Source organism: Aedes aegypti, chromosome 1 (genome assembly GCF_002204515.2).
Source record: "Aedes aegypti strain LVP_AGWG chromosome 1, AaegL5.0 Primary Assembly, whole genome shotgun sequence".
Taxonomy (NCBI): Eukaryota; Metazoa; Arthropoda; class Insecta; order Diptera; family Culicidae; genus Aedes; species Aedes aegypti.
The window spans coordinates 60,582,034-60,609,546 of NC_035107.1; the positions used below are offsets into that span (position 1 = coordinate 60,582,034).

General features: G+C 39.3%; 3 protein-coding genes across 4 annotated transcripts in view; 1 reads left to right on the top strand and 2 right to left on the bottom strand.

Moving 5' to 3' along the window:
- The window catches only part of LOC5580025 (ectopic P granules protein 5 homolog), a 76,381-nt gene extending 63,927 nt beyond the window's left edge, over positions 1 to 12,454 (top strand). For both annotated transcript variants that reach the window (XM_021857698.1, XM_021857705.1), the window contains one exon: positions 11,810 to 12,454. In XM_021857698.1, the coding sequence (XP_021713390.1) occupies positions 11,810 to 12,338 (529 nt within the window). In that variant the 3' untranslated portion in view covers positions 12,339 to 12,454. The remainder of the gene's footprint in view (positions 1 to 11,809) is intronic.
- LOC5580024 (putative lipoyltransferase 2, mitochondrial) lies at positions 12,387 to 13,748 on the bottom strand. The gene is made up of 2 exons (XM_001653857.2): positions 13,053 to 13,748; positions 12,387 to 12,725 (listed from the first exon to the last, which is right to left on the bottom strand). The coding sequence occupies exons 1-2, from the start codon at positions 13,496 to 13,498 to the stop codon at positions 12,473 to 12,475; spliced, it is 699 nt and encodes a 232-aa protein (XP_001653907.2). The 5' UTR covers positions 13,499 to 13,748; the 3' UTR covers positions 12,387 to 12,472.
- LOC5580026 (Werner Syndrome-like exonuclease) lies at positions 12,387 to 25,583 on the bottom strand. Its single transcript, XM_021857709.1, has 3 exons — positions 24,639 to 25,583; positions 13,053 to 13,697; positions 12,387 to 12,725 (listed from the first exon to the last, which is right to left on the bottom strand). The coding sequence occupies exons 1-2, from the start codon at positions 25,458 to 25,460 to the stop codon at positions 13,587 to 13,589; spliced, it is 933 nt and encodes a 310-aa protein (XP_021713401.1). The 5' UTR covers positions 25,461 to 25,583; the 3' UTR covers positions 12,387 to 12,725; positions 13,053 to 13,586.
- Between the last annotated feature and the right edge of the window lie 1,930 nt (positions 25,584 to 27,513).

A 27,513-nucleotide genomic window follows, 5' to 3' on the forward strand; every position in this document is an offset into this window, starting at 1 on the left:
TTGAGTTATTTTTGTTACAGTGTAAAACCAAAACATGTATATGATTTTTTCTCTGTGTCCTACCAGCGCAGACGATAGGAGGTGTAGAAAGCGATGGTTTGTGTAGATTTGGCGCGATGCGAGCGGAAGTACGAAAGAGAAAGGAAAGAAGGATATCATAAAAGTAGAAAATTCCGTCGAGTTAAGACGTGTTTGTTTTTCGTTAAATAAAATTCTTAAAATACAGTCCACTTGCTTTTCGTCCCTGAACTATCCGAAGAACAATTTTTTTTACCCTATGCATTGTTGTTCATTGTATGAAGTTTACAGATTACGTGTCGGGACATTAGTAAGCCTTGTGATAATATCTGTAGTTCTAACGTAAAACATTGACAAAAGTGCATTAATTTATAATGAAAGTCTTAAGTTTTGAAGCAAAAAACATCCTTGATTTTCTAAGCCATAAACTATCGTTTTTAGTACCGCCCAACATGGATGTGAAAAATAGCGAAATTGAATTATGAGAAGCAGGTTTTGTTCTAATGTGGACGTAATGCCGAAACGCAGGTGTATAATTTCGAGGTTAGAAAAACTGGCGGCCATCTTGGCTTTCGACGCCATCTTGGTTTTTAGCAGTTGCATGATTTTTTACCTCAGTGCTCATCATGTTGAATTATAAGGCCTCCGTTAAAAAAAAAACAATCAGATTCTATCTTCCTTATCTTATCTCAGCTGTTCAACTGATTGTTCATTTGTATCAATGGTTGTAGACCAAATAAATGAAAGAAACAATGCTATTTTACAACTCGAAGATATGCAGAAGAATCATTCAGGTAGCAAATAAGTGTTAAAAAATCCTATTTGATAATTTGTTTTTAAAACTAGTTAAGCTGAAGGGCTGGCTCTGTTCCAGTAGCGACGTAACGTGAGGAAAAAGACGAACAAGAAGAAGAATAAGTGTAACGGTAGCATTGCAATTCAACATGTTAAGTGCTAACAAGGGTGAAAACTCATTCTACTACTAAAAACCAAGATGGCGTCAAAATCCAAGATGGCCACCAGATTTTTTCACTCATATTAATACTCCTATTCTTCATCTGTCTCAAATAATACACCAACGATTGAAAACTTGTTTCTTTGTTGTACAAAAAATTATGTTTGCATTGATTGCACTCGCCATATACGTCAAAATCGTAGAACATGATTTAGAAAATCGTTCATATCATAGGGTAAATACCTTTGCTCACCTAGTTTCTGTAGCCTATCTTACGCAATTTTTCCTCAGCTTTCTGATGATGATCTCAGAATTCAAAACTAGCGATGCGCTAAAGGTGAAAAATCGATTTTTCTAACAAAATTCAAAATGGCCGCCAAAATTTTTTCAAGTTTAAATGGTCGGTGTTCAGACAGACCGGACTAGAGGATATTTTGACGATCTAAAGATACATTCAGAACTCCAACAGTTCTGATTTTTGCGTTGCTATTCTGATGCAGATATATCATCAAATACTTAAGTTTCATTATCACAACAGATAATGCAACTATTTTTACATTTGCAATGCTTGGGGTAGGTTTTCCTGAAACCATTAAAAAACGCTTAGTCCAGTCTGACTGAACACCGACCAAATGAGCTATACCGTCGATGGGGGTGACAATGGGCCTAGGGGGTGAGATTGGGTCAAAATGGAAATATATGATTTATGAAATATTTCAGCCAATAACGCTGATATAACTAAAATTAATAATTCATATGGTAGGGAACATATTATTACACGTAATTCATCATAATATACATTTTTAGAAATAGTAGTTCTTTATTTACTATATCAATAAACTTGTATGTTGAAACTAGATAAAATTTACAACATTAAATTTCTCCTGTTCAAAGTATCACGCATGTACTTTAACCACTATCGTTATATTAGTAGAAGATTGAAAGTCTTTTCATTACACTTCACACGTATTTTCCGGAATCTATTTGATTTTTCCACGAAAATTTAATTTTTTTCGGTACCGTGTCTAAAACATCCAAAATGGGGGCGAGATTGGGTCAAGCAAGATCGATAGTAAATGAAATTGCAAGTCCACTTTTTTGACATTTTGCGATGCCGGGTATTCTTTTTTTCATTAAGATGTGTTTGTTCTTTCTAAATACAGCAACTCTGAAATATCAAACAAGTCTACTTGAATATTCCGTGCTTTGAACAACAATGCAACGCATTTTGACAACTTTTAAAACCAGCAACTGTGTTTCGTGCGCAGTAACATCGTAAAATGTTATCAAATGGATTTTTTTGGAATTTAATTATTTATCAGTGTTTTTATATTATAGAAACATCTCACGAATAAACACATGATCGCTTAAATACCGAGATTATGATGTCAACATCTGCCTGAAATGTATTGATCGTGGAATGTTGCACCGAAATTTAACTATTTGCGATGATTTAAAATAATCACTGTTTCAGTACACCTTCGGGGAAACTGAATAGGCTTTATGGCAATGGATATGAGACTTTGAAGACAATTTGAGGGAAAAAACAATAAAATTTATGTAAACTTGACGATAAATGGTGGGTTTACATATTTTTTCTCATAGCACTTTAATTTTTTGGTACGATCGTACTTTTAAGTAGGCTTATTATACTTGTAAAACATCTTAGATGTCTTTTCGTCTTGCTTGCATCGTTTTTCATCAATATTTTTCAGATGTGAATGGTTTTACAATTATATTCTCAAAAACAAGTTATTTCAATTACAGTGACCCAATGTCACCCCCTCTATGGGGTGAGATTGGGTCATTTTTCATTCACTTGTGGTGCCGCTGTGAATAAATATTTTTCTTTAATTTTTTGAACAGTTGTTAATGTCTCATCAAAGTACATACACACCAAATTTGAAGTTTATTGGAGTTAAATTGCGATAGTTATCCAATAAATAAATCGTACATATCCCTTTTTGACCCATTGTCACCCCCAATGACGGTATTTTTTCTCTATACGATGCCACTAAGTTTGCTATGTGTTCCAAGCGAAATATGAGACATATCCCGTGAAGAAATACCCAAGATTTATCAAAAAATGGGCTTTTTCGCAAACTGTTCAGCTAGCTGGCGTACGAGGGGTCCACCAACTTGAGAAAACAGAAAGGACCACCCTTAAGTTTTATCGAAAACTAGCGATCAGTGACATTAAATTGGAATTCTAACGATGGGTGCCGATGGCGGCCTGGTTTCAGCGAGAATTGCTCAAAACTAACTCTGCCAGAATCTGGAAAGCTTCTTTCCCAGAAGCTGGAAAGCTCCTCTTCCAGAAGCTCGGAAGCTTTTCTGTCAGAAGCACAGATGCTTCTCCTTCAGAAGCTGAAAGCATCTCTTTCAGATGCTCGAAATCATTCCCTTCAGAATCTCGAACCTCGTTCTGTTTAAATTGAAAAGCTTATCCCCCAGAAGCTCGACAGCACCTCTTCTGGTAAGCTTCGTCTTCAGAAGCGGCAATGCTTCTCTTCCAGAAGCTGGAAAGCTTCTCGTCCAGAAGCTGGAAAGCTTCTCGTCCAGAAGCTGGAAAGCTTCTTGTTCAGAAGCTAGAAAGCTTCTTCTCCAGAAGATGGAAAGCTCTTCTTCTCCAGAAGCTTAAAATCTTCTTCTCGAGGAGCTGGAATGCTTCTTCTCCAGAAGCTAAAAATCTTCTGGAAAGCTTTTTCTCTAAAAACTGAAAAGCTTCTTCTCCAGAAGCTGGAAAGCTTCCTCTCCTGAAGCTGAAAATCTTTTTCTCCAGAAGCGGGAAAACTTCTTCTCCAGAAGCTGGAAAGTTACTTCTCCAGAAGCTAAAAATCTTCTGAAAAGCTTTTTCTCTAAAAACTGAAAAGCTTCTACTCCAGAAGCAGGAAAACTTCTTCTCCAGAAGCTGGAAAGCTTCTTTTCCAGAAGCTGGAAAGCTTGTCTCCAGAAGCTGGAAAGCTTCCTCTCATGAAGCTGGAAAACTTTTTCTCCAGAAGCTGGAAAACTTCTTCTCCAGAAGCATAAAATCTTCTTCTCGAGGAGCTGGAAAGCTTCTTCTCTAAAAGCTGGAAAGCTTTTTCTCCAGAAGCAGGAAAACTTCTTCTCCATAAGCTGGAAAGCTTCTTCTCCAGAATCTGGAAAGCTTCTCGTCCAGAAGCTGGATAGCTTCTTTTCCAGAAGCTGGAAAGCTTGTTCAGAAGATGGAAAGCTTCTTCTCCCGCAGCTGGAAAACTTCTTGTCCAGAAGCTGGAAAGCTTCTTCTCCAGAAGATGGAAAGCTCTTCTTCTCCAGAACCTGGAAAGCTTTAACTCCAGAAGCTTAAAATCTTCTTCTCGAGGAGCTGGAAAGCTTGTTCTCCAGAAGCTGGAAAACTTCTTCTCCAGAAGCTGGAAAGCTTCTTCTCCAGAAGCTAAAAATCTTCTGGAAAGCTATTTCTGTAAAAACAGAAAAGCTTCTACTCCAGAAGCAGGAAAACTTCTTCTCCAGAAGCTGGAAAGCTTCTTGTCCAGAAGCTGGAGAGCTTCTTCTCTAGAAGAACACCGGTGTGCACTGATCCACCTGCCCGCATTGAAAACCCGTAGAACTTATTTACAACGACTTTTCATCTTTGATCTCCTCGAAAACAACATCGACTGTCCTGAACTGTTGACGCGACTTCGTTTTAATGTCCCAGCAAGAACTACTCGCAGAACGGAATTCTTTCGACGCTCCACGCATAGAACGCAATACGGTCAGAATAATCCATTTTATGTTTGCTGTAAATCTTTTAACGATGTGAATCAACATTACGAATTTAGAATAAGTAAACTAGCTTTCAAATCAAGAATTAGATTTTCAGAATTAGTCTGTGCGACTTTTTTTTTAAACTCGAAGGCTGTAAATTAATAAATAAATAAAATAAAGAAGCTGGAAAGCTTCCTCTCCTAAAGCTGGAAAGCTTCTTCTCCAGAAGCTGGAAAGCTTCTTCTCCAGAATCTGGAAAGCTTCTCGTCCAGAAGCTGGGAAGCTTCTTTTCCAGAAGCTGGGAAGCTTCTTTTCCAGAAGCTGGAAAGCTTGTTCAGAAGATGGAAAGCTTCTTCTCCCGCAGCTGGAACACTTCTTGTCCAGAAGTTGGAAAGCTTCTTCTCCAGAAGATGGAAAGCTCTTCTTCTCCAGAACCTGGAAAGCTTTAACTCCAGAAGCTTAAAATCTTCTTCTCGAGGAGCTGGAAAGCTTGTTCTCCAGAAGCTGGAAAACTTCTTCTCCAGAAGCTGGAAAGCTTCTTCTCCAGAAGCTAAAAATCTTCTGGAAAGCTATTTCTCTAAAAACTGAAAAGCTTCTACTCCAGAAGCAGGAAAACTTCTTCTCCAGAAGCTGGAAAGCTTCTTGTCCAGAAGCTGGAAAGCTTCTTCTCCAGAAGCTGGAAAGCTTCTTCTCCAGAAGCTGGAGAGCTTCTTCTCTAGAAGAACACCGGTGTGCACTGATCCACCTGCCCGCATTGAAAACCCGTAGAACTTATTTACAACGACTTTTCATCTTTGATCTCCTCGAAAACAACATCGACTGTCCTGAACTGTTGACGCGACTTCGTTTTAATGTCCCAGCAAGAACTACTCGCAGAACGGAATTCTTTCGACGCTCCACGCATAGAACGCAATACGGTCAGAATAATCCACTTTATGTTTGCTGTAAATCTTTTAACGATGTGAATCAACATTACGAATTTAGAATAAGTAAACTAGCTTTCAAATCAAGAATTAGATTTTCAGAATTAGTCTGTGCGACTTTTTGTTTAAACTCGAAGGCTGTAAATTAATAAATAAATAAAATAAAGAAGCTGGAAAGCTTCCTCTCCTGAAGCTGGGAAGCTTCTTCTCCAGAAGCTGGAAAGCTTCTTCTCCAGAAGCTGGAGAGCTTCTTCTCCAGAAGCTGGAGAGCTTCTTCTCTAGAAGCTGGAAAGTTTCTTCTTCAGAAGCTGGAAAGCTTCTTCTCCAGAAGCTGGAAAGCTTCTTCTCCAGAAGCTGGCAAGCTACTCCAGGAGCTTAAAATCTTCTTTTCGAGGAGCTGGAAAGCTTCTTCTCTAAAAGCTGGAAAGCTTCTTCTCTAAAAGCTGAAAAGCTTCTTGTCCAGAGGCTGGAAAGCTTCTTGTCCAGAATCTGAAAAGCTTCTACTCCAGAAGCAGGAAAACTTCTTTTCCAGAAACTGGAGCTTAGCTTAGCTTAGCTTAGACTGACTACACATATCAATGGTTGCTATTCCGTGATTGACCGAAGTCAGTGAAAATGCACAAAGAATCAACTAGAAGTTCGGCTGGGATTGGCCATAATCTTCTTCAGTGTGCATAATTCAGTGCCTCTATTTATACATGGTCAATAACGGCGCCGGCCACGTCCTTGCAGTCAGGTGGGATTGGGGGAAGGAATATTAGTGTGTAACCTTTGCTATTTGGACAACGTGTTTGCCTCTGCATCTCCACAAAGGTTACTGGGAGGGATGTTTGCTAATGGGAGGATCGTTGGGTCACAGGATTCACTTTGATAAGCGATTAGACCATGATAAAAAAATATTTGTGAGATATAAACATGCTTATATGTAAATATAATATTTTCATTTGATATCCCAAGTAACCTTTTTAGTTTTTTCATTTACTACAAGCTGTTGCTACCACCATATCGTTAAAACTCATTTTAAAACTTATTAGTCTTAATAACCTTAATAAACCTTTGATAAAACGCCGTTAAGACCGAAAAGGCCCACACTACAGGAGGTTGTTAAGACTATACCTTAAAACCATTTCTAAACTTCTTCGTTTTGTACCGTATGAATACATCTACCCTTGTAGTATGCTAGAAAACATTAATAAGAGCTATTGTACTGCCTTATTAAGCTCAACTAGCGGTATAAGATCTTTTACGATATCCTAATACACGGAATAAAACCAATATTAAGAGCTTATGATTGAACAATCATCAACCAATAAGTTTTTTATAAACCATAACCTTTTTTTATATTGAAACCATCATGATGTCTGCCGACTCATAATAATGAATTAAAATAATCATTTTTGGCGTGGCAGAAAATTTCCTCACGATCGCGTGAATTCCTGCCAATGAATATTTACTGGTGAAATGACATAAAATTTTTCGATTTACAGCAACGCGCCACAATTACGACATCATAATTGGCTTTCTAATATTTACTCTATTCCATTTTCAAAATGATTCCATGCTCACCTCAATCATAAAATGAAATTTCCCACGCATATTGTAATTATCAATCCGAAACGGCGACAATAAAAATGGATTCCATCCAATTAAATCTTTCAGGTCTTGTCGGGGATGGTTTAAGATCAATTGGTGATTAATCCGAACAATTAATCATTCATAAGCGCTTTTGATCTTAAGAACTCGTGCGCAAAATCCTTCTTTGGCTAAAATATTCCTAAATCAGAATATATGTTCTGCACTAAGACAAATAGGTTTTTTGGGAACCTTGATTTAAACTAAATGCACTTAGGAAAGCTAGCGCTGTCAAGAACGTAAACAAATCGGAAGATTGAATTTTATGATGCAATTCATTCTATTAAATTTGTGCTGTTATGTACCTAACTGTTTTTATTGGAATAAATGTTTACAATAAAGCCCGTCGGACTTGATCGATTATACTGATGCAGAAAACGGTAAGTGATAAGTGTCTGAAAAATGAGAGGTTTTTTCGTGTAGCTCAGCTGTTGTGTACAGCATAGTTGTCCCACTAGAACTGGAAGTTCAAGCAAGCATGGGAAAAATATGCTTTATACGCTAGTCTGATAATTCTACGAGAGGAATATTTGCCATTTCTATGTTCTATGTGTTCAGATCAACTCATAATTCACTACATGATTATCATTATCAACATAAGGTACCCCGGGGCAAGTGAGAATACGGGGTAAGTGGGGCGTTTCGTCATAGTTCACTTAGGAAAAGTTTTTCATGAAGGTATTCTTCTAGAAAGTTAAACATACAATGACAAAGAATGTTTTTAGTACTAAACATATTGTTATTTTTATTACCATGTGGTTCATGTAACAGTTGTCAGTTCAGCGCCATTTTCAACTTGCATGATAAATTATGATACGTTTCACGTCTTGCATTGACTCGCAAAAAATAAATGTGTTATAAATCGAATTTTCATCAGTAAGCTACAATTTTAAGTATTATTACAAGCTGCTAACGATAAACCAGTATTTTGTTTTCATTTCATATGAAATTGTTGATGGTCTATCTTACCCCAAAATATGTTTGTACCCGGGGTAAGTGGGACCTATCAAAACAAAAAACCAGAATCAAAACTTTTCGTATACGTTTCATACATTTTCCTAGAGAGTAGCACTAAAACATTCAAACAAAAGATTTTTATCAAAAAAAGATCAATCTCAAATAACGTAATTGCATAAAAGGGAGAAGAAAAGTGTAATTATTCTTATTTTAATTTATTTTTTTATTTATATTTTATTTAATTCATTTTTTATTTATGAAAAACGACTTCAAAATTGAACAAACACGAATATGAAATTTGAAATGCATCGTGAGATCGATAACTTTTCTATTTTATTTAAACTTGATTTGTTATTTCTACCAAATTAAGTAGTGATGGAAAACAATTCTGCCCCATTAAGTGGTTTTCTGCCATGCATATAAATAATAACAACACATATATATATAATTTCGTCAATTATTGATTGTTTATGTGCTGCATTTTAATAAACACCTTATAAATGATATATTTTGAACATGTTTAATTCCTCTTTACGCTTTTATTGCGGAATTTTCAGTTAATATTAAATGTGAGGTGACATAATATTAAATAAAGGTTTTCTTCCTAAAACGTTACGTATTTTATGGTTGATCCCTTATGTACATCAAATATGTACTTAAAATTAAAATTCTATGATTTATCAATCTTATTACTGTAATGGTTGACTTACTGATGTGGAATGACGCATGAAACTGGATGTGTCCCACTTGCCCCGTTTAGCGAGGTAACCGCGTCTAATGGCTCATTCTAAAGCTTTCTTCCAAGGTTTTCACAATTTCGAAATTATTCGATCAGTTTCATGCACACATCAGCAAATATGTTGCCAAAATGTGATTGTGTTGTTTAATTTGAAAAATATTGACATTTGAAAATTTAATTGAACAATTTGTAGGAACTATCGTTTTTTTCGTTCCCACTTGCCCCGCGGTACCTTAATGATATTGATAACCACACGAAGACTTGGAATGCAGTCTAACATGCATTAGACAGTTGAGATTTAAGAAGGCTTTAATATGACTTAGTGCAGTGTTAGAAGTTTTACCTATGCCTTGATAAGACAAGCAAGATGAGGTTTTAAGTATAGGTTTTAATAGACACTACACAGCTCCTTCAAAATACAATTTATTATCAACAAATATGGCCAGCAAATAAGTTTTAACAGGAGCTCTTATAGATATCTACAAAGTATTTTAAAGAGGGTTTTACCGAAAAGAACATTTAGCACTTTGCAATGCTTTATTGAATCTGTTAGGAATTAATACATCTCTAATAAAACCTCCATAAACAACATCTAAGATCAAAAAGCACTGAAATTGTTACTTGGGATGATCAATATCTATGTAGAGAAAAATGATGCCGACACTTGAGGTGACGAACTTTTCAAAGTTTGTAAAATAAAGTGAACCTTTCGCAAGTCTACACTCGTAGTGTCGAACCATTCAAAGTTTTTTTTTAATTACAAAAATAAAAGTAAAAGGAAAAATGTGTTTTGAGAAAAAAAAATTGGACGTAAATAATTTATGAATCAGAGTTTATGTCGACACTCACAGTGGCGAACCTTTCAAAGTTTGTTGAAAAATCATATTAACGTCTCACCGTTGTAGCGATTAAAGGTGCAGTCATACATATTTTATAGATTAGAAATAGTAGCATGAAACGAGCTCACCAATTGATCCGTCATCCTTGAGCAACAACAATCCACTTTCAGCTTCACTCGTTTGCTCGGCTATATAAAAGCACTCAGAGAAAATAGGCGCGCGACCCGAGAGAGAAAAAAAACTGACGACTGCTCGGGCTTTCTTGACGCACTGCCCAGGAGCAAGCGTCAACGTCGAAAGATCAAAAAGAACTAATCGAACGCGGCACTTTTTCACTTTACTCGACCGATGCGCGACATCTTCTTCTCCAGAAGCTGGAAAGCTTCTTCTCCAGAGAAAGCTTACAATCTTCTTCTCGAGGAGCTGGAGAGCTTCTTCTCTAAAAGCTGGAAAGCTTCTTGTCCAGAATCTGAAAAGCTTCTACTCCAGAAGCAGGAAAACTTCTCCAGAAGCTGGAAAGTTTCTTGTCCAGAATCTGAAAAGCTTCTACTCCAGAAGCAGGAAAACTTCTTCTCCAGAGGCTGGAAAGCTTCTTCTCCAGAGGCTGAAAAGCTTCTTCTCCAGAAGCTGGAAATCTTCTTCTCCAGAAGCTGGAAAGCTTCTTCTCCAGAAGCTTGAAAGCTTAAAATCTTCTTCTCAAGGAGCTGGAGAGCTTCTTCTCTAAAAGCTGGAAAGCTTCTTCTCTAAAAGCTTAAAAGCTTCTTGTCCAGAATCTGGAAAGCTTCTACTCCAGAAGCAGAAAAACTTCTTCTCCAGAAGCTGGAAAGTTTCTTGTCCAGAATCTGAAAAGCTTCTACTCCAGAAGCAGGAAAACTTCTTCTCCAGAGGCTGGAAAGCTTCTTCTCCAGAGGCTGAAAAGCTTCTTCTCCAGAAGCTGGAAATCTTCTTCTCCAGAAGCTGGAAAGCTTCTTCTCCAGAAGCTTGAAAGCTTAAAATCTTCTTCTCAAGGAGCTGGAGAGCTTCTTCTCTAAAAGCTGGAAAGCTTCTTCTCTAAAAGCTTAAAAGCTTCTTGTCCAGAATCTGGAAAGCTTCTACTCCAGAAGCAGAAAAACTTCTTCTCCAGAAGATGGAAAGTTTCTTGTCCAGAATCTGAAAAGCTTCTACTCCAGAAGCAGGAAAACTTCTTCTCCAGATGCTGAAAATCATCTCCAGAAGCTGGAAATCTTCTTCTCCAGAAGCTGGAAATCTTCTTCTCCAGAAGCTGGAAAGCTGCTTCTCTAAAAGCTGGAAAGCTTCTTCTCCAGAAGCCTGAAAGCTTCTTCTCCAGAATATGGAAAGCTTCTACTCCAGAAGCAGGAAAGCTTTTTCTCCAGAAGCTGAAAATCTTCTACAGAAGCTGGAAAGCTTCTTCTCCAGAAGGTGGAAAGCTTCTTCTTCAGAAGCTGGACAGCTTTTTCTCCAGAATGCTGAAAGCTTCTACTCCAGAAGCAGGAAAGCTTCTTGTCCAGAAGCTGGAAAGCTTCTTCTCCAGAAGCTGAAAATCTTCTACAGAAGCTGGAAATCTTCTTCTCCAGAAGCTGGAAAGCTGCTTCTCCAGAAGCTGGAAAGCTTCTTCTCCAGAAGCCTGAAAGCTTCTTCTCCAGAATGTGGAAAGCTTCTACTCCAGAAGCAGGAAAGCTTCTACTCCAGAAGCAGGAAAGCTTCTTGTCCAGAAGCTGAAAATCTTCTACAGAAGCTGGAAAGCTTCTTCTCCAGAAGGTGGAAAGCTTCTTCTTCAGAAGCTGAACAGCTTTTTCTCCAGAATGTAAAAAGCTTCTTCTCCAGAAGCTGAAAATCTTCTCCAGAAGCTGAAAATCTTCTCCAGAAGCTGGAAAGCTGCTTCTCCAGAAGCTGGAATGCTTCTTCTCCAGAAGCTGGAAAGCATCTTCTCCGGCAGCAGGACTTTCAATTATTCTTGAATTATTCTTGTGTAACTAGAATTTACCGATCAATAATTCCCTTCCGCTTCCAATTCCAGCGATCAAACCGAATCCAAACTCATCCTACTGTGGAGCCTGATGGCGGTGGTCGGAGTGGAAATCATGAAGGCATCCTCCAACGGTCAGAACCACCTTCTGACCCTGGCTCGCTACCTGCAAACCTGTTCCAAAGACGCCGAAGGCTGGGGCGAAGGTCTGCTGGGCGCCATCGGCATCCGAAAGGACGGCATCAGCATTCGCCGGAAGGTCGTCGCCAAGTGCCTGTCCTGTATCGTGTTTCTGCTGTTTGGGGAAGATTCCGGCGAAGCGCTGAAAGCATCGGAATCGGGACCACCCTCGATCGACTGCGCCAATCGGTGCAAAGAGTACGACCAAGCGATGGGGGATCTGAAGCAAACCTTGACCAACAAGCGGTACGGGGACATGCACATCAAAACCCGGGCGGCGATCAACCTGATTGAGAATACGGCCATGATTGCCAACATTGGCGAGAATGTTTGCAAAATTGTGCGACTGTTCTGCGACGAACACTTCTTCCACTCCGTGGAGGAAGTTTGGCGCTGTTGAAGGTAAGACTTTTAGGATTTCTCTACTATTTATTATCCTGGGTAGATGTAATAAGAAAATTAGTTAGAGCTTTATTCGCAATACATAACGATTGGCTTTGTTCGGCTGTGACCTGTTTAAGTGTCTTGAATATCTTATGAACTGAAAGAACATCCCTGCCCCAGAATCTCGCGTTGCTTATCCGGTTCCAACTCTTTCAAATCGCACTGTAAAACGTCCCGGAAACTTTCCAAAAACTTTGCCGTTGCTTCCTCGACCGGCACCTCCCGGCTTAACTCCGTACTCAACGAGGTAACCCCCTTGCCTTCGATCCCACAGGGAACGATATGTTTGAACCACCCCAAATCATTGTTGCAATTCAGCGCCAACCCGTGAGTCGTAACATACCTGCAAGAAGTATTGGGCTTTATTAGTGATAAAAGTTAAGGTAAGTATAAAGAAGAGTTAGCAGAGTGTAGGTATAAAAAGCTAACAAGAATTGTTAGTGAAGGACTCCCACAAGGAGACGTGCTGTTTCCCATGGGTCTACCACAAAAGGCCGAATCACAAAAGGTCGAAACATACAAAAGACCGAAATATAAAAGGCCAAAATTTTAAAATAAATTTTAGTGAAAGCCGCGCAAACATACATAAAAAGGCCTTAGAACAATCAACAAATGAATTCCTGAAGAAATCTTCGGAGTAATTCTCGAAGCAGAAGAAGAATGAACATACCTGCTTGCGTGAATGCCGATCGCACAAATCTTTCTGTCTCCGATCCAAACTCCCGTGTCCTCCGTCGTGGCCGCCTTCAGTCCATACCTCCGGCACAGATCGATCACAGTCTTCTCGATGTGACAAACGTACCACCGGACGCTCGGTTGGAAGTTCTTCAGATTCAGCACCGGATAGGCCACCAGCTGGCCGGGGCCGTGAAACGTAATCAACCCACCGCGATTGGTCCGGAAGAATTCCGCTCCGAGCGCTTTCAGTCGACGTTCCTCTTCTGGGCCGTAGGATTTCGTTCGGATTCCAACGGTGTAGACGGGATCGTGTTCGGTTAGGATTAGCACGTTCGATTGGTCCCCGTTGAGTACGGCCGAGGACACCGTTTTTTGGAGGTTTAACGACTTTTGGTAGCTTAGCTTGCCGGCTCTCAGAATGTGCACCACGCGAGACATTGTCGATTCCGGTTTCTGATAACTTAGTAATTATAACAAGGAACTTACTGCTAAAAGTACTTTTGTCAGCTAAATGGCATAAATGCTATTATTCTTCAGTCGTCTGAGTTGGGGCATTCAGAGCGAGATTCAGCTCCAGCTGTTCCAGTTCCAGCTGGCGTTCCTTGTCCTTCAACTTGAGATAAATTTCCTGTCCGATCTGGAACCAAGAAACAGAAACGCTCTTTGTTATGAAATCGAAACTGATAACAAATCGCACGCAGTGAGTGGTCGGCGTGAGTGAAATGAGTGCTTTTGGGACCGATAGAGTGACCACTGAGTTGGCCCATTGTTATATGAATAAATCAATTTGTAAAAAAAAATGTACATCTCCTTTTTTTGGGATTCAGAAGCTATTGTGAAATTTTGAGCGAAGTCCTTCAAGTTTAAGTCTAAAAGGCGGGGTAAACGAGGTTGAAAATTATAAAATACTAGTGGCCCCGGCAAACTTCGTCTTGCCATCAAGTAGGCTGTTGAAAAACGCTAAAGATCGTCCCATACAAAATTATAGTCCGTTCACGTTCGTTTTTCCGACTTTCCCGGATTTTTATACACACAAACACGTCGGAACACTTGACGAACAAAACGGAAAAATAATCATTCAAATCGGTTGACCCGTTCGGAAGCCATTTCGTGACAAACACCACTCCATTTTTATTTATATAGATAGATAGATAGATGTGATTTTAACGTAGAAGGAGATCCCCCAGCACCGGACCAGTCACCATCGCAACAAATTGGAAAATATAAATACGAATTTTGATATTGTATTTTGATGATGTATTCCAGTACCAATTTTAAAGATATACCATCCAATACCGGACACAATCTAAAAATGTCTCTATTTTTTTAAATGTGTACAAAATTCTATGTTCTTACCTTGGGGATGGTATTTCATTGCCAATTTTATGCATTTGCAAAAAATACAATAGTAATAAGAGTTATACTTAGCTTGTAAAACGTCCTTAAAAAACCTCCTTCATATATGATGAAAAATAACACATTAACCTTTATCCAGGCAATATACTTTTCACATGCAAAAAACCACACAAAAATGTGCATAACTTTTTTGTTTCTGAATGGATTTTGTTGAAATTTTCAGGACTTTCCGAAAAACTCTCTTCTAGTTTATGGTCCAGGAAACTTGGGAATATGGTCCAAGTGGTTACTGAGTTATAGCGGATTGTCTTCGGGTACCAAAATTGGCCATATAATCCTTTTAACGGATATCCCAAGACCCAGATGAGCTAGAAGGTCGATGTCTTCGGCAATATTGTTCAGCCGATCAGTGATAAATCTAATTAGCAATTTATCCGCTAGGTGGTGCTAGTAACAAATTTTCTTCAATCTTCTATATGTCAAGATCCTGATGTGCTAGAAGGTTGATGTCTTCGGCAGAGTTGTTCAACAGATCAAGGGCTATCTAACAATAGTAAAGCTAGTTGAGAATTCCTCCGCTAGGTGACGCTAGTAATACATTTGGTCCAATCTTCTATATCTTTAGATCCTGATGTTGGTGTCTTTGGCGAAGACCAGGGTGTTTAGTAGACCAGGGGCTATTCGGCAGTAACAAAACTAATTGGTAATTTCTCCGCTAGATGGCGCTAGTGACAAATTTTCTTCAATATTCAAGCAGATCAAGGGCGATTTGACAGTAACAAATCTAACTGAGAATTTATCCGCTAGTTGGTGTTAGTAACAAATAATGTTCAATCTTATGTATCCTGAGATCCTGATAAACTAGTCTTTGTCAAAGTTATTCAGCAGATCAAAAGTTTACAAGCAGAACAATGCTAGGTGGCTCAAGTTTGTCCTCGGCAAAGTTGTTCAAATCGTTGCGAAAATTTTAAATTCTCGTATCTTATGCTCGAGATTTTCACGGTTTAGTAGTACCTTATGCAGTTCTACAGTCACAATACATGAGTTGGATCATCAATTTGTTTTGTTTGCCTTTTTTTCACCCAAAGCTTTATTTTATTATCTGTATTAACGAGATTTTTTAGCTATGGGCTAGTTCATTTCGGGATCAACGGCTTCACTTACCTTCGGAGAGATTCGAAGCAGATCCCTAATAATTTTGCTTTTGTGGGCGAACCTCATGATTGAGATTTGAGTGTAAGTGTACAAATCACTGGTTGTTCAATAGATCAAGTGGTGATAGTAACAAATTTTCTCCAATATTCTAAATTTGGTGATCCTAAATAGCTAAAAAATTGTATTTTTACCAAACAGTTCAGAGTCCCAATGTCTTTCTAATAGTGATAAATTTGGTGCAAATTTTGTTCCCCAGATATATTTTTTTTAGTGATATTTTTAGAGACCTTATGTAATTTAACAACATGACAAGCAACCAGGCTAGTTTTTCGGCCAAAAAATTTGGATGTCTGAAATCTTCCTAATAGGGATCAAGTTGGTTTGATTTATGTTCGTTTAGTGGAACCACTGTATTTATTAAGAAGAATTTTGTCCCAAGATCCTTGTACGCGCCAGAATGTCGGCCTTTTAGGCATTTTTTTCAGAAAACAATCTTTCATGTTTAGATGCTCAGCTTGCTACTCAACGCTAAGCTTTAAAGTTAGAGCATTGTTTTTTCCTATTGGATGGAAAAATCTCTTAAAAATACCTTTGAAAACCTTGAATTAGAATTTTGTAGTATATTTAATTAAAAAACTTACCAAAGGATCACCATTTTGCGTTTTGCGCCCTTCAATTAAAAACCGGGAAAGTTTTGAAAATTATACCGGGAAAAAAGCGGGAATTTCAAATTGGATATCTGGTGGCCACCATGTATAGAAAGCTCAAGAAAATTGGTTATTAGCCCCACCTAGGGAATGATTTTTTAAATAGATTTGCAACTGTCCAACAGGGCCTTCCTTAGCCGAGCGGTTAGAATCCGCGGCTACAAAGCAAAGCCATGCTGAAGGTGTCTGGGTTCGAATCCCGGTCGGTCCAGGATCTTTTCGTAAAGGAAGTTTCCTTGACTTCCCTGGGCATAGAGTATAATCGTACCTGCCACACTATATACGAATGCGAAAATGGCAAAATTGGCAAAGATAGCTAATAACTATGGAAGTGCTCATAAGAACACTACGCTGAGAAGCAGCTCTGTCCCAGTGGGGACGTTGATACCAAGAAGAAAAAGAACTGTCCAAAAATCCTTGATCTGCTGAGCAACTTTGCCGAAGACACCAAGCTTCTAGTTTGTCAATATTTCGTGATATTGAAGAAAATTTATTACAAGGGCCACCTAGCGAATAATTTCCCAACCACTACCAGATAGCCCTTGGTCTACGTAACAACTTTGCCAAAGACATCAACCTTCAAGCTCATCATGATCTTGAGATACAGAAGATTGAAGAAAGTTTGTAACTAGCACCAACTAGCAGAAGAATTCCCTATTATACTTATGACAGACATGTGATACCAAAACCACTGTACACCGAGATATCATATGTCTGTCACCCAGTATCACGGTGGTATCACGCAAGCATCTTAGTACCGTATCATGGTCTGCGGGCGTTGTACTGTACCAACGTACAGCAAATGGAAGTGCCATCAGCGCTTTTTCCAACCAGTAGCGAAACCGTGAACTAAAAATTTCCATTCACTTGACGTTTATGAAAAGTAAACATAAACAAAAATACAAAACAATCTAGCACTAGCGAGATGGTAAATGACGGATTTCACACCAACTCGACAAAGGGATTGGCAGCACCCCTCCGGAATTCGATGAAACTTTCTGGGTGTGAAGACTATGTGAAACTAAGAGATTGTACCCCGTTTGACATAAGGTCGTTTGGCATAAATCAGTTTGGCATAATGGTCGTTTGACATAATGGCCATTTGGCATAATGGTCATTTGGCATAATGACCGTTTGGCATAATGATTGACTTAGAATGAATATCGGCATTTTTGAAGTTTTTACCGAGATCAACACCACCAACAATTTTTGGTAAGTTCTCAATAAGCGTGGTGTTTGTTTAGAGGTTTTCAAAGCTATGAATGTCAAAAATTGTTGTGACGTTAAAGAGCATAACTGAATAAAACTCGTGACGGGTCTGGAAGATCTTTTTAACTTTCTCTACATCCCAGAATATAGAGTATCTTTGAGCTTGTTGCGATGTACATACTTGAAAACAGTAAATTGGCAAAGAAACATTCGGGGAAAAGTAGCACAATCCATCGAAGTAACTGCAGTAATCGATTTCTCTTTTCGCCAGTAACTTAAGTAGATCAATGTTACCGATTGCCACCTCTTTGTCAGATGGAAACAAAAAAATATCTAAAAAAAATATAGCCCCAAAGAACAACCTATGTAAACCGCGGGGCAAGTGGGAACGAAAAAAACGATAGTTCAAACAAATTGTTCAATAAAATTTTCAAATGTCAATATTTTTCAAATCCAACAACGCAATCACGTTTTGGCAACATATTTACTGGTGTGTGCATGAAACTAATCGAAAAATTTCGAAATTGTGAAAACCTTGGAAGAAAGTTTTAGAATGAGCCAATGGACGCAGTTACCTCGCTAAGCGGGGCAAATGGGACACATCCAGTTTCATGCGTCAATCCACATCAGTAAATCAACCATTACAATAATAAGATTGATAAGTCATAGATTTTTAATTTTAAGTACATATTTGATGTACATAAGGGATCAACCATAAAATACGTTACGTTTTAGGAAGAAACCCTTTATTTAATAGTATGTCACCTCACATTTAATATTAACTGAAAATTCCTCAATAAAAGCGTAAAGAGGAATTAAACATATTCAAAATATATCATTTATAAGTTGTTAATTAAGATGTAGCACATAAACAATCAATAATTGACGAAATTATAAATATGTTTTGTTATTATTTATATGCATGGCAGAACGCTGCCGAAAGCGTTGTCGGATATGTGGAACGGAGCTCAAGAAACGATTGGTTCGACGAGGAGTGCCAGGAGGTTTTAGAGGAGAAGAATGCAGCGCGGGCTGCAATGCTGCAGCATGGTACGCGGCAAAACGTGGAACGATACAGACTGAAGCGGAAACAGCAAACCCGCCTATTCCGGGACAAAAAGCGCCGCCTGGAAGAGGTGGAATGCCAAGAGATGGAGTTGCTGTACCGTTCTCAAGAAACGCGGAAGTTCTATCAGAAGCTCAACACATCCCGCAAAGGCTTCGTGCCGCGAGCTGAAATGTGCCGGGATAAGGATGGGAGCATCTTGACGGACGGACGCGAGGTGATCGAAAGGTGGAAGCAGCACTACGATGAACACCTGAATGGCGCAGAGAACACAGGCACAGAAGGTCAGGACAGCGAAGGCGATGGCTACGTCAGCACAGCGGACAGCGGAAATCAACCATCTCCCACGATGGGGGAAGTTAAGGATGCCATTCAACAGCTCAAGAACAACAAGGCCGCTGGCAAGGATGGTATCGGAGCCGAACTCATCAAGATGGGCCCGGACAGGTTGGCCGCTTGTCTGCATCGGCTGATAGTCAGAATCTGGGAAACGGAACAGCTACCGGAGGAGTGGAAGCAAGGCGTTATATGCCCTATCTAAAAAAAGGGCGACAAACTGGAGTGTGAAAATTATCGTGCAATCACCATCCTAAACGCCGGCTATAAAGTGCTATCCCAGATTCTCTTCCGTCGTCTATCACCTATAGCAAACGAGTTCGTGGGAAGTTATCAAGCAGGTTTCATCGACGGCCGCTCGACAACGGACCAGATCTTTTCCGTGCGGCAAATCCTCCAGAAATGCCGTGAGTACCAGGTCCCTACGCACCATTTGTTCATCGATTTCAAGGCGGCATACGATAGTATCGACCGCATTGAGCTATGGAAAATCATGGACGAGAACAGCTTTCCCGGGAAGCTCACAAGATTGATCAGAGCAACGATGGACGGTGTGCAAAACTGCGTGAAGATCTCGGGCGAACACTCCAGTTCGTTCGAGTCTCGGCGGGGACTACGACAGGGCGACGGACTTTCGTGCCTGTTGTTCAATATTGCGCTTGAAGGTGTCATGCGGAGAGCCGGACTTAACAGTCGAGGCACGATTTTCACGAGATCCGGACAATTTGTTTGCTTCGCGGACGACATGGATATTATTGGGAGAAAATTTGAAACGGTGGCAGATTTGTTCACCCGCCTGAAACGCGAAGCAACAAGAGTCGGGCTAATGGTGAATGCGTCGAAAACAAAGTACATGCTGGTTGGCGGAACTGAGCGCGACAGGGCCCGCCTAGGAAGCAGTGTTACGATAGACGGGGATACCTTCGAGGTGGTGGACGAGTTCGTCTACCTTGGATCCTTGTTGACGGCTGACAACAATGTTAGTCGGGAAATACGAAGGCGCATCATCAGCGGAAGTCGTGCCTACTATGGGCTCCAGAAGAAACTGCGGTCAAGAAAGATTCACCCCCGCACCAAATGCACGATGTACAAAACGCTCATAAGACCGGTAGTCCTCTATGGGCATGAGGCGTGGACTATGCTCGAGGAGGACTTGCAAGCTCTTGGGGTTTTCGAACGCCGAGTGCTAAGGACGATCTTCGGCGGCGTGCAGGAGAACGGCGTGTGGCGGCGAAGGATGAACCACGAGCTCGCTCAACTCTACGGCGAACCCAGTATCGTGAAGGTAGCTAAAGCTGGAAGGATACGCTGGGCAGGGCATGTTGCAAGAATGCCGGACAACAACCCTGTAAAGATGGTGTTCGCCACGAATCCGGTCGGAACAAGAAGGCGTGGGGCGCAGCGAGCTAGGTGGATGGACCAGGTACACCAGGACCTGGAGAGCGTGGGTCACAGTCGAGGATGGAGAGAAGCGGCCATGAACCGAGGGAATTGGCGAAATATTGTTGGCGAGGCTTTATCAAGATAATTGATGTAAAGCCAAATAATCATCATGCATGGCAGAAAACCACCTTATGGGATGGAATTGTTTTCCGTCACTACTTAATTTGGTAGAAATAACAAATAAAGTTCAAATAACATAGAAAAGTAATCGTTCTCATGATGCATTTCAAATTTCAGCTGTTCAATTTTGAAGTCGTATTTAAAAAATTAAAATATAAAGAATAATAACACTTTTCTTCTCCCTCTTATGCAATTACTTAATTTGAGGTTGATCTTTTTTGATAAAAATCATTTGATTGAATGTTTTAGTGCTACTCTCTAGCAAAATGTATGAAACGTGTACGAAAAGTTTTGATTCTGGTTTTTGTTTTGATAGGTCCCACTTACCCCAGGTACAAATATATTTTGGGGTAAGATAGACCATCGAAAATTTCATATGAAATGAAAACAAAATACTGGTTTATCGTTAGCAGCTTGTAATAATACTAAAAATTATAACAACTGCCGAAAAGCTAAACATTACATATAATTTGCAATTGGATCAGATGGACAAATTGATGTGAAGATTTGCGAAAAAGTTACACGTCTTCTCAGTGAGAATCGAACTGAGAAGACGTGTAACTTTTTCGCAAATCTTCACATCAATTTGTCCATCTGATCCAATTGCAAATTATATGTAATGTTTAGCTTTTCGGTAGTTGTTAAACTTCCACTCGGCTGGTTAGCCGCAAACCACGATTCATAATTAAAAACAAGTACTAAAAATTATAGCTTACTGATGGAAATTCGATTTAAAACACATTTATATTTGCGAGTCAATGCAAGACGTGAAACGTGTTAAAATTTGTCATGCAAGTTGAAAATGGCGCTGAACTGACAACTGTTACATGAACCACATGGTAATAAAAATAACAATATGTTTAGTACTAAATACATTCCTTGTCATTGTATCTTCAACTTCCTAGAAGAATATCCCCATGAAAAATTTTCCTAGTAGAGCTATGACGAAACGCCCCACTTATTCCGGATTCTCACTTGCCCCGGGGTAAAAGAAGGTGAAATTTATTTTAATTTTCAAACAACAGTCCTTTTACTTATAATTATGGCTATATCATATTTAGAAAAAAGTAGAATGTTTGAAAGAAGGGTTAATTTGTGCTAAATATATCAAAATCACCAGCACTAGTCAAGAGCATATGATTGTTGAATAAAGTGTCTTTTTGTATCAATTGACTTCATCAGAAAGATTCAATAGAAACGTAAAAAATTCTAATAAATTCTTGGTTTCAGACTCATTATGCCAAACAACTATTATGCCAAACGACCATTATGCCAAACGACTTTATGCCAAATGACCATTATGCCAAACGACTATATGCCAAACGACTATATGCCAAATGGCTTTATGCCAAACGACTTTATGCCAAATGACCTACCACCAAACTAAGATACTTTGCATATTTTGTTTTTTCAAAATCGATCTAGACTAACATTTGGAAAGGGTCAAAGTTTTTTAACTTTTTCTTATAAAATGTTGTATGGGGGATTGTCGTGAAATTTCCTGAAGTTAATATTTAAAAAATAAAACTTTAAAGTCGATTTAAAAAAACGGCCATTTCAGATTTTGATCATCCTTAAGCAAAAAGTTTCAAAATTAAATTTATTAAAAAACGTCAATACATTGGGCATATTTTAGGGAAAAAAGTTTTTCTAACATCGAATTTTTTAAGTCCGAAATGAATTTATTATTTTTTTTATTTCGCTTTAAATAGCCTAGTAGAGTAAAGTGGGGCAAAAGTTCGAGTGGGGTAAGAGTTTCTTTTTAAGATTTCTAGATTAATTCAAAACAAATCTTATAAATGTCATAGTGGTTCAAATGCTATTCAAGTAAGAGACTTTTACTTCAAATATCATAAAAATCGATTGAGATTTGGAAAAGTTATGTCTATTTGTTGTTTTTCGACGTGCATATTGTAATTTTTGGTCAAACTTTCGTTGCATGGAACCAATTGAAGATAAAATCTTTTTCAATATTTTATGTAAGGGCGGTTCTAGGCCTGTCATAAGGTTGCTTTGAGGTGTATTAGATTTTGCATAAATGCTTGAAAACAATTTTTGGCCCATAGTGGGGCAAAAGTTCGAATCAGCGGGGCAAAAGTTCGACCCATGTATAAAATCACGGAAAAATTTGAAAATTGCCTAAAATCCACATATCATCTTCAAATTCAGTTAAATTTGTCTGATCGTGTGAAAACTGTCACCACATTTCCACTTAGTTTTGCGAAAAACTGCTATTTTTGAGTATTTTGAAATTAATCCGGTTTTGGACAAGTTTTTGATGAAAATTTAGTGTGTATTTTTCGGCAAACTTAACTTAAGTTTACGGCTGGTGTAGAGTACGCCTATCATAAAAGGATCGATATTTTGTGTTTTAGTCTGTGAACTTTTGCCCCACACTAGATTCGAACTCTTGCCCCACCGGTGGGGCAAAAGTTCGTTTAAGACAATCAATTTTGAAACTGTTATAACTAAAAATGGGTAAATATTTTGACACAATTTTGTTCAGCAAAATTATAGCCAATATGTTGAAGGTTCACTGTATGGTATTTGTTTTGTTTTAACTGCTATTGTTTTCCTGGAAACTTTGATTATTCCACTAAGGTCGAACTTTTACCCCACATTACTCTATGACCATATTTTCAAGTGATAAATGAGTTTCAATCACGAAATAGATTATATTTGTTTTATTGGGAGTAGTTAAAAGAAATCAAACGGAGTTAAACCGTTTTTTCAATCAAATACAATTGATCTCGCATCAAACCGCTTATGAGAAAATCAACTCCGTCTAACAATCCGATGGGTTTTTTTATGGTTGGAAAGATATCACAATAATATTTCATTTCTTATTTGGTCAAAGCCAATCCTAACAGCTGTTCTGCAATCCATGACTTATCATTTCGGTCGTTGCACAGGTTATGCAGGATGCAGCATGCCTTTATGATCCGATTAACATTTTTAACATCTACTTCGGGTCCACGCCCAATCTTTCGGAAGCGTGCTTTAACACTTCAGTCGTCGCGCTGTTGTATTTTGTACAACACTGCTGAAAAAATCTCGCTTTTCGTTCACAACAGCAGTGCGGTGATTCTGACGGTGGCAAACCGCGCGACGACTGGAAGGTTAAGATGACCGAAGACGTTTTCTATCACTCTCCGGCAAATTTGGGTACTCCCACCTCCAAATATGACGATTTCTCAACCTGGAACATCAAGAAAATGCCAATCATCGCTGTAGATGAATGAATTTAAATAATAAAAAAAAACACTTACCATTGACCAAATTCTACGTGTTTTTGTTGGTGCTCCACAGGCTGCCATTTGAGCATAGAAATCTGATTTTCTTTTGAAGCGCATAGCCATTATTTTGCTTTTATTCCGCTTTTTAGCAACATTTGTAATTTTAGATTATTTTCCTGAATGATATTCAGTATCTTGATATTTCTGAGTAGCATTTTGAAAAATAATCTGACTTGTTTATCTCAAATAACAGAACTACAGTTTGTTAAGGTCAGAGCTGTCAAACGCAATACAATGTACGTGAGCAAAATACGTGTGTCACCCTCCCACTGTACGCGTACAGCATGGTATGAAAATCATTGTACTGGTATCACATGTCTGTCAGTGGTATTAGGTTTATTATTTCCGGATGGCTCTAAGTCTGCTGAACAACATTGCCGAAGACACCAACCTTCTAGCTCATCAGCTCATCAGGATCTTGAGATATAGAAGATTGAACAAAATTTATTACTAGTGCCACCTAGCGGATAAATTCCCAATTAGATTTATCACTGTCGGATAGCCTTTGAACAACTTAACAATTTTGCTGAAGACATCGGCCTTCTAGCTCATCTGGGTCTTGAGATATCCGTTAAATGGATTATGTGACCAATTTTGGTACCCCAAGACAATCCGGAATAACTCCGGAACCACTTGGACCATATTCCCAAGTTTCCTGGACCATAAACTAGAAGAGTTTTTCGGGAAGTCCTAAAATTTCATAATGTTTAAAGTATGTTGGCTGGATGAAGGTAACCACCTCGTTTATACTTTCAAAATAAAATTTAAAATGTCTCTCAAATAGGAAAAAAATCTTGCGCTCTAGTCAACTGTCTTCCAATCTGGCATCCCTGCTCGTGAGTGAAATGAGTGCCTTCGGGACACAGATAGGGTAACCAGACCATACTCACATAAACATCCACCGCGGCGTACAGCTTCTGGTCGTCGCTCAGAGGCAGCACGTGCCACTTGCTCATGCGGACCTTCTTGTTCTTGTCCACCCGCTGGCGGCAAACCTGCAGCACCAGCCGTTCCATGCTCCAAACACCACACGACCCATGAATCCGATTGTACCATCCGCCCAAATCGACACACCGCTCAATCAACAGGTCGGCATTCGCCTCCGGGAAATCACGCGCCAACTTGCGGAAGTCGTTCTTCACATTAATCCCATGCAGTTGAACCCGCGGATGAGTCAGCAGCTGTAGAACTGCCGCGGGAAGCTTCTTCAAACAGGACAACTGGAACAGATAACAGACGTTCGTTTCTACGCAGAGTTGCATCAGGGCGGTCCTCCCGGGTCCGGTCTGAAAGCTGAAAGGCCACTCCAAGTCGAACGCGATCGGCACCACCGGATGATCTTCCGGCGATCTCTTGTCCACCCACTGGACTAGTTGATCGCAGGCAAAGGCCATGTCCCGCATGTCCGTGTAGTACCGAATCTCTCCTCTGTAGTCTATGAATGGGACGTCCTCAATGTTCAACTGCACCGCCGTCGGTTCCCGCTTGGGAATTTCGTCCGGGATTTTGAAGTTGCTTCGCAACCTTCGGCGAGGCGTATCTACCTGATCTTGGTTCTCATTATCAACCTTGGATTTCGCATCAACGTCTTCGATTACGGCGGCGGCTATTTCGTTGATCTTGCTCTCGGAGAGGACTCGCTTCTTCGGACCAGGTGCCGCCGGAGATAGTTCCGCATCGCGCATCCACAACGGCAAACTTCTCTTGGACATTTTTAAACCTCAACTCAACAAAAATATATAAACGGAATAATTCACTGGCCGAACTATCGGCGTTGTTGACGACCGAACGCGCGCGCTTGCTTTTGCTTGTCTGTTTTGCCCGTTTTGTTTATTACTGATTTTTATAGGCCTTTTCATGTGACAAGTCCGTCTATGCATTTGTTTACATCGGTGGAGGACCGGTGCATACACGAGGCTGTCATTTCCATAGAAGAACTGTCAAAGAGCTTCCCGATCAGCTGTTTTGGAACGTCATGTGAATCGGCCTATTCACTGTTGTGCAAAGGGATGTAATGCAAGTAACGCATTGCTACACGCTAAAATCGTGGCACGCAGTTTAGTCCTCCAGTCACAAATCAACCTAACTTTGACTTCTCTTGACTCAATAGGGTCCTAAAATGTTTAATGAAATCCTGTTTTTATTTAATAATACGAAAGAGCATGTTAAGTAACAAAATAATTTTAACTTTATAGAAGTAAAGATATTTATCATGGTTGCATTCGTGGTTACAGCTAATGTCAAGTGACTTCTAAAAAACAACATATTTTTACTTTTTGAATATTTTTCACCCAACATTTCTTGCTTTCTGAACTTGTTTTGTTTACTTCTTTCAGCAAAGCTACATAGAAAAATGCAACAGTTGTTTTACGTGAAAATAGGAATTTGACCAAAATTGTAAGGTATAAAACCAATTAAAAACAATACAGTGTTTTGCTACAATATATTATATTGTTTTTGAATTGAATATTCAAACAAGAATAATGTTGCTTCGACATTCAATTACAATACGCTGTATTGTATCCAATACGTTATATTGTACATTAATGGTTTATTCCATTCACTGAATGATACGTTTTTATCTGGGCAGTGTAACAATTTATAGATCTTTGTCCAGCGATGGCGATCGCCAACGATTCAAATCGAATCGTTATCGATCGCTATCGACAAACACTGACTGGTTGACCGGGGTGGGATAACCCAAAATTGGCTTTCTAGCATATAGTCCATTTCACGTGACGTTTTTGAACAGCTGATCGCTCATTTCATGAATGAAATTTTGACAGTAGGCGGTGTCGTAACGTGTGAAAGTAACAGCAATATTATCAGTGTTGCCGTTTCGTAAAATGGACTACAGCTTTCATTGGACCCACCCACCCCCTTCAGCGTTATGAAATTTGTGAATAAACCCTAGGTAGTTTTTGTTTGACAACAGCGTAAAAACAACTCAATGAAATGTATTCTACCCAGCGTTAGTAGAAATCTTTTATAAGAGAGATTCTCGGAAGCTGACATTTCTGTCAAAGTGTGAGCCAATCGAGCAGCGAGAGCTGTCAAAGTGTGAGCCAAACAAACATGCGTTATGTATGTTTTGAACTTTTCTTGAGGAGTAATGTTATCCGCACAGAAAAACAGACGTAACACATAGAACAAATCTCGATCAAAATCATAGTCACGAGGACATGTACGCCCAATGCTAAAATTAGTGTGTTTGGCTGACGGGCCAACAGATGGCGGTAGTGTGTAAACGTCAAACGCGAACAAAAATGATGCGAGCGCTGCGGGTGGCGGATTGGCCATCTACCATATTTTTGAATCGACCGTTAAAAAGGTGGTCGATGGACAATGATGAGAGTGTGGCGTCTGTTTGTCTGTCTATCTGTCTGTCTATCTGTCTATCCGCTTGAAATTATTACGGTAAAAATAATTTTGCATGAAGCAAAAATATGAAATATTTTTCTTTTTTAAATTTTTTCAAAGCGATTTATAGTTGTTGATTTTTTGGTCTGTTTATTAGTTTGAATATGTAGCTCAAAGATCTATAACGAAACAAAATAATATTTTAGCGATGAGGAAGTCATGTCCGTGTTACAATATTGTTCTCGACGCCGAGCAAAACCAGCACTGCTGGTCTGTTGCCAAATCTTTTCATTTTACTTCCGCTTATCTCTCTATATAGGACCACTAAGCGTTAGCTTTCGAAGTCTCCTGATAAGCGGTTTCTTCACCACCGCTTAGGCCTTAAACCTGGTTTAATCGTATGGG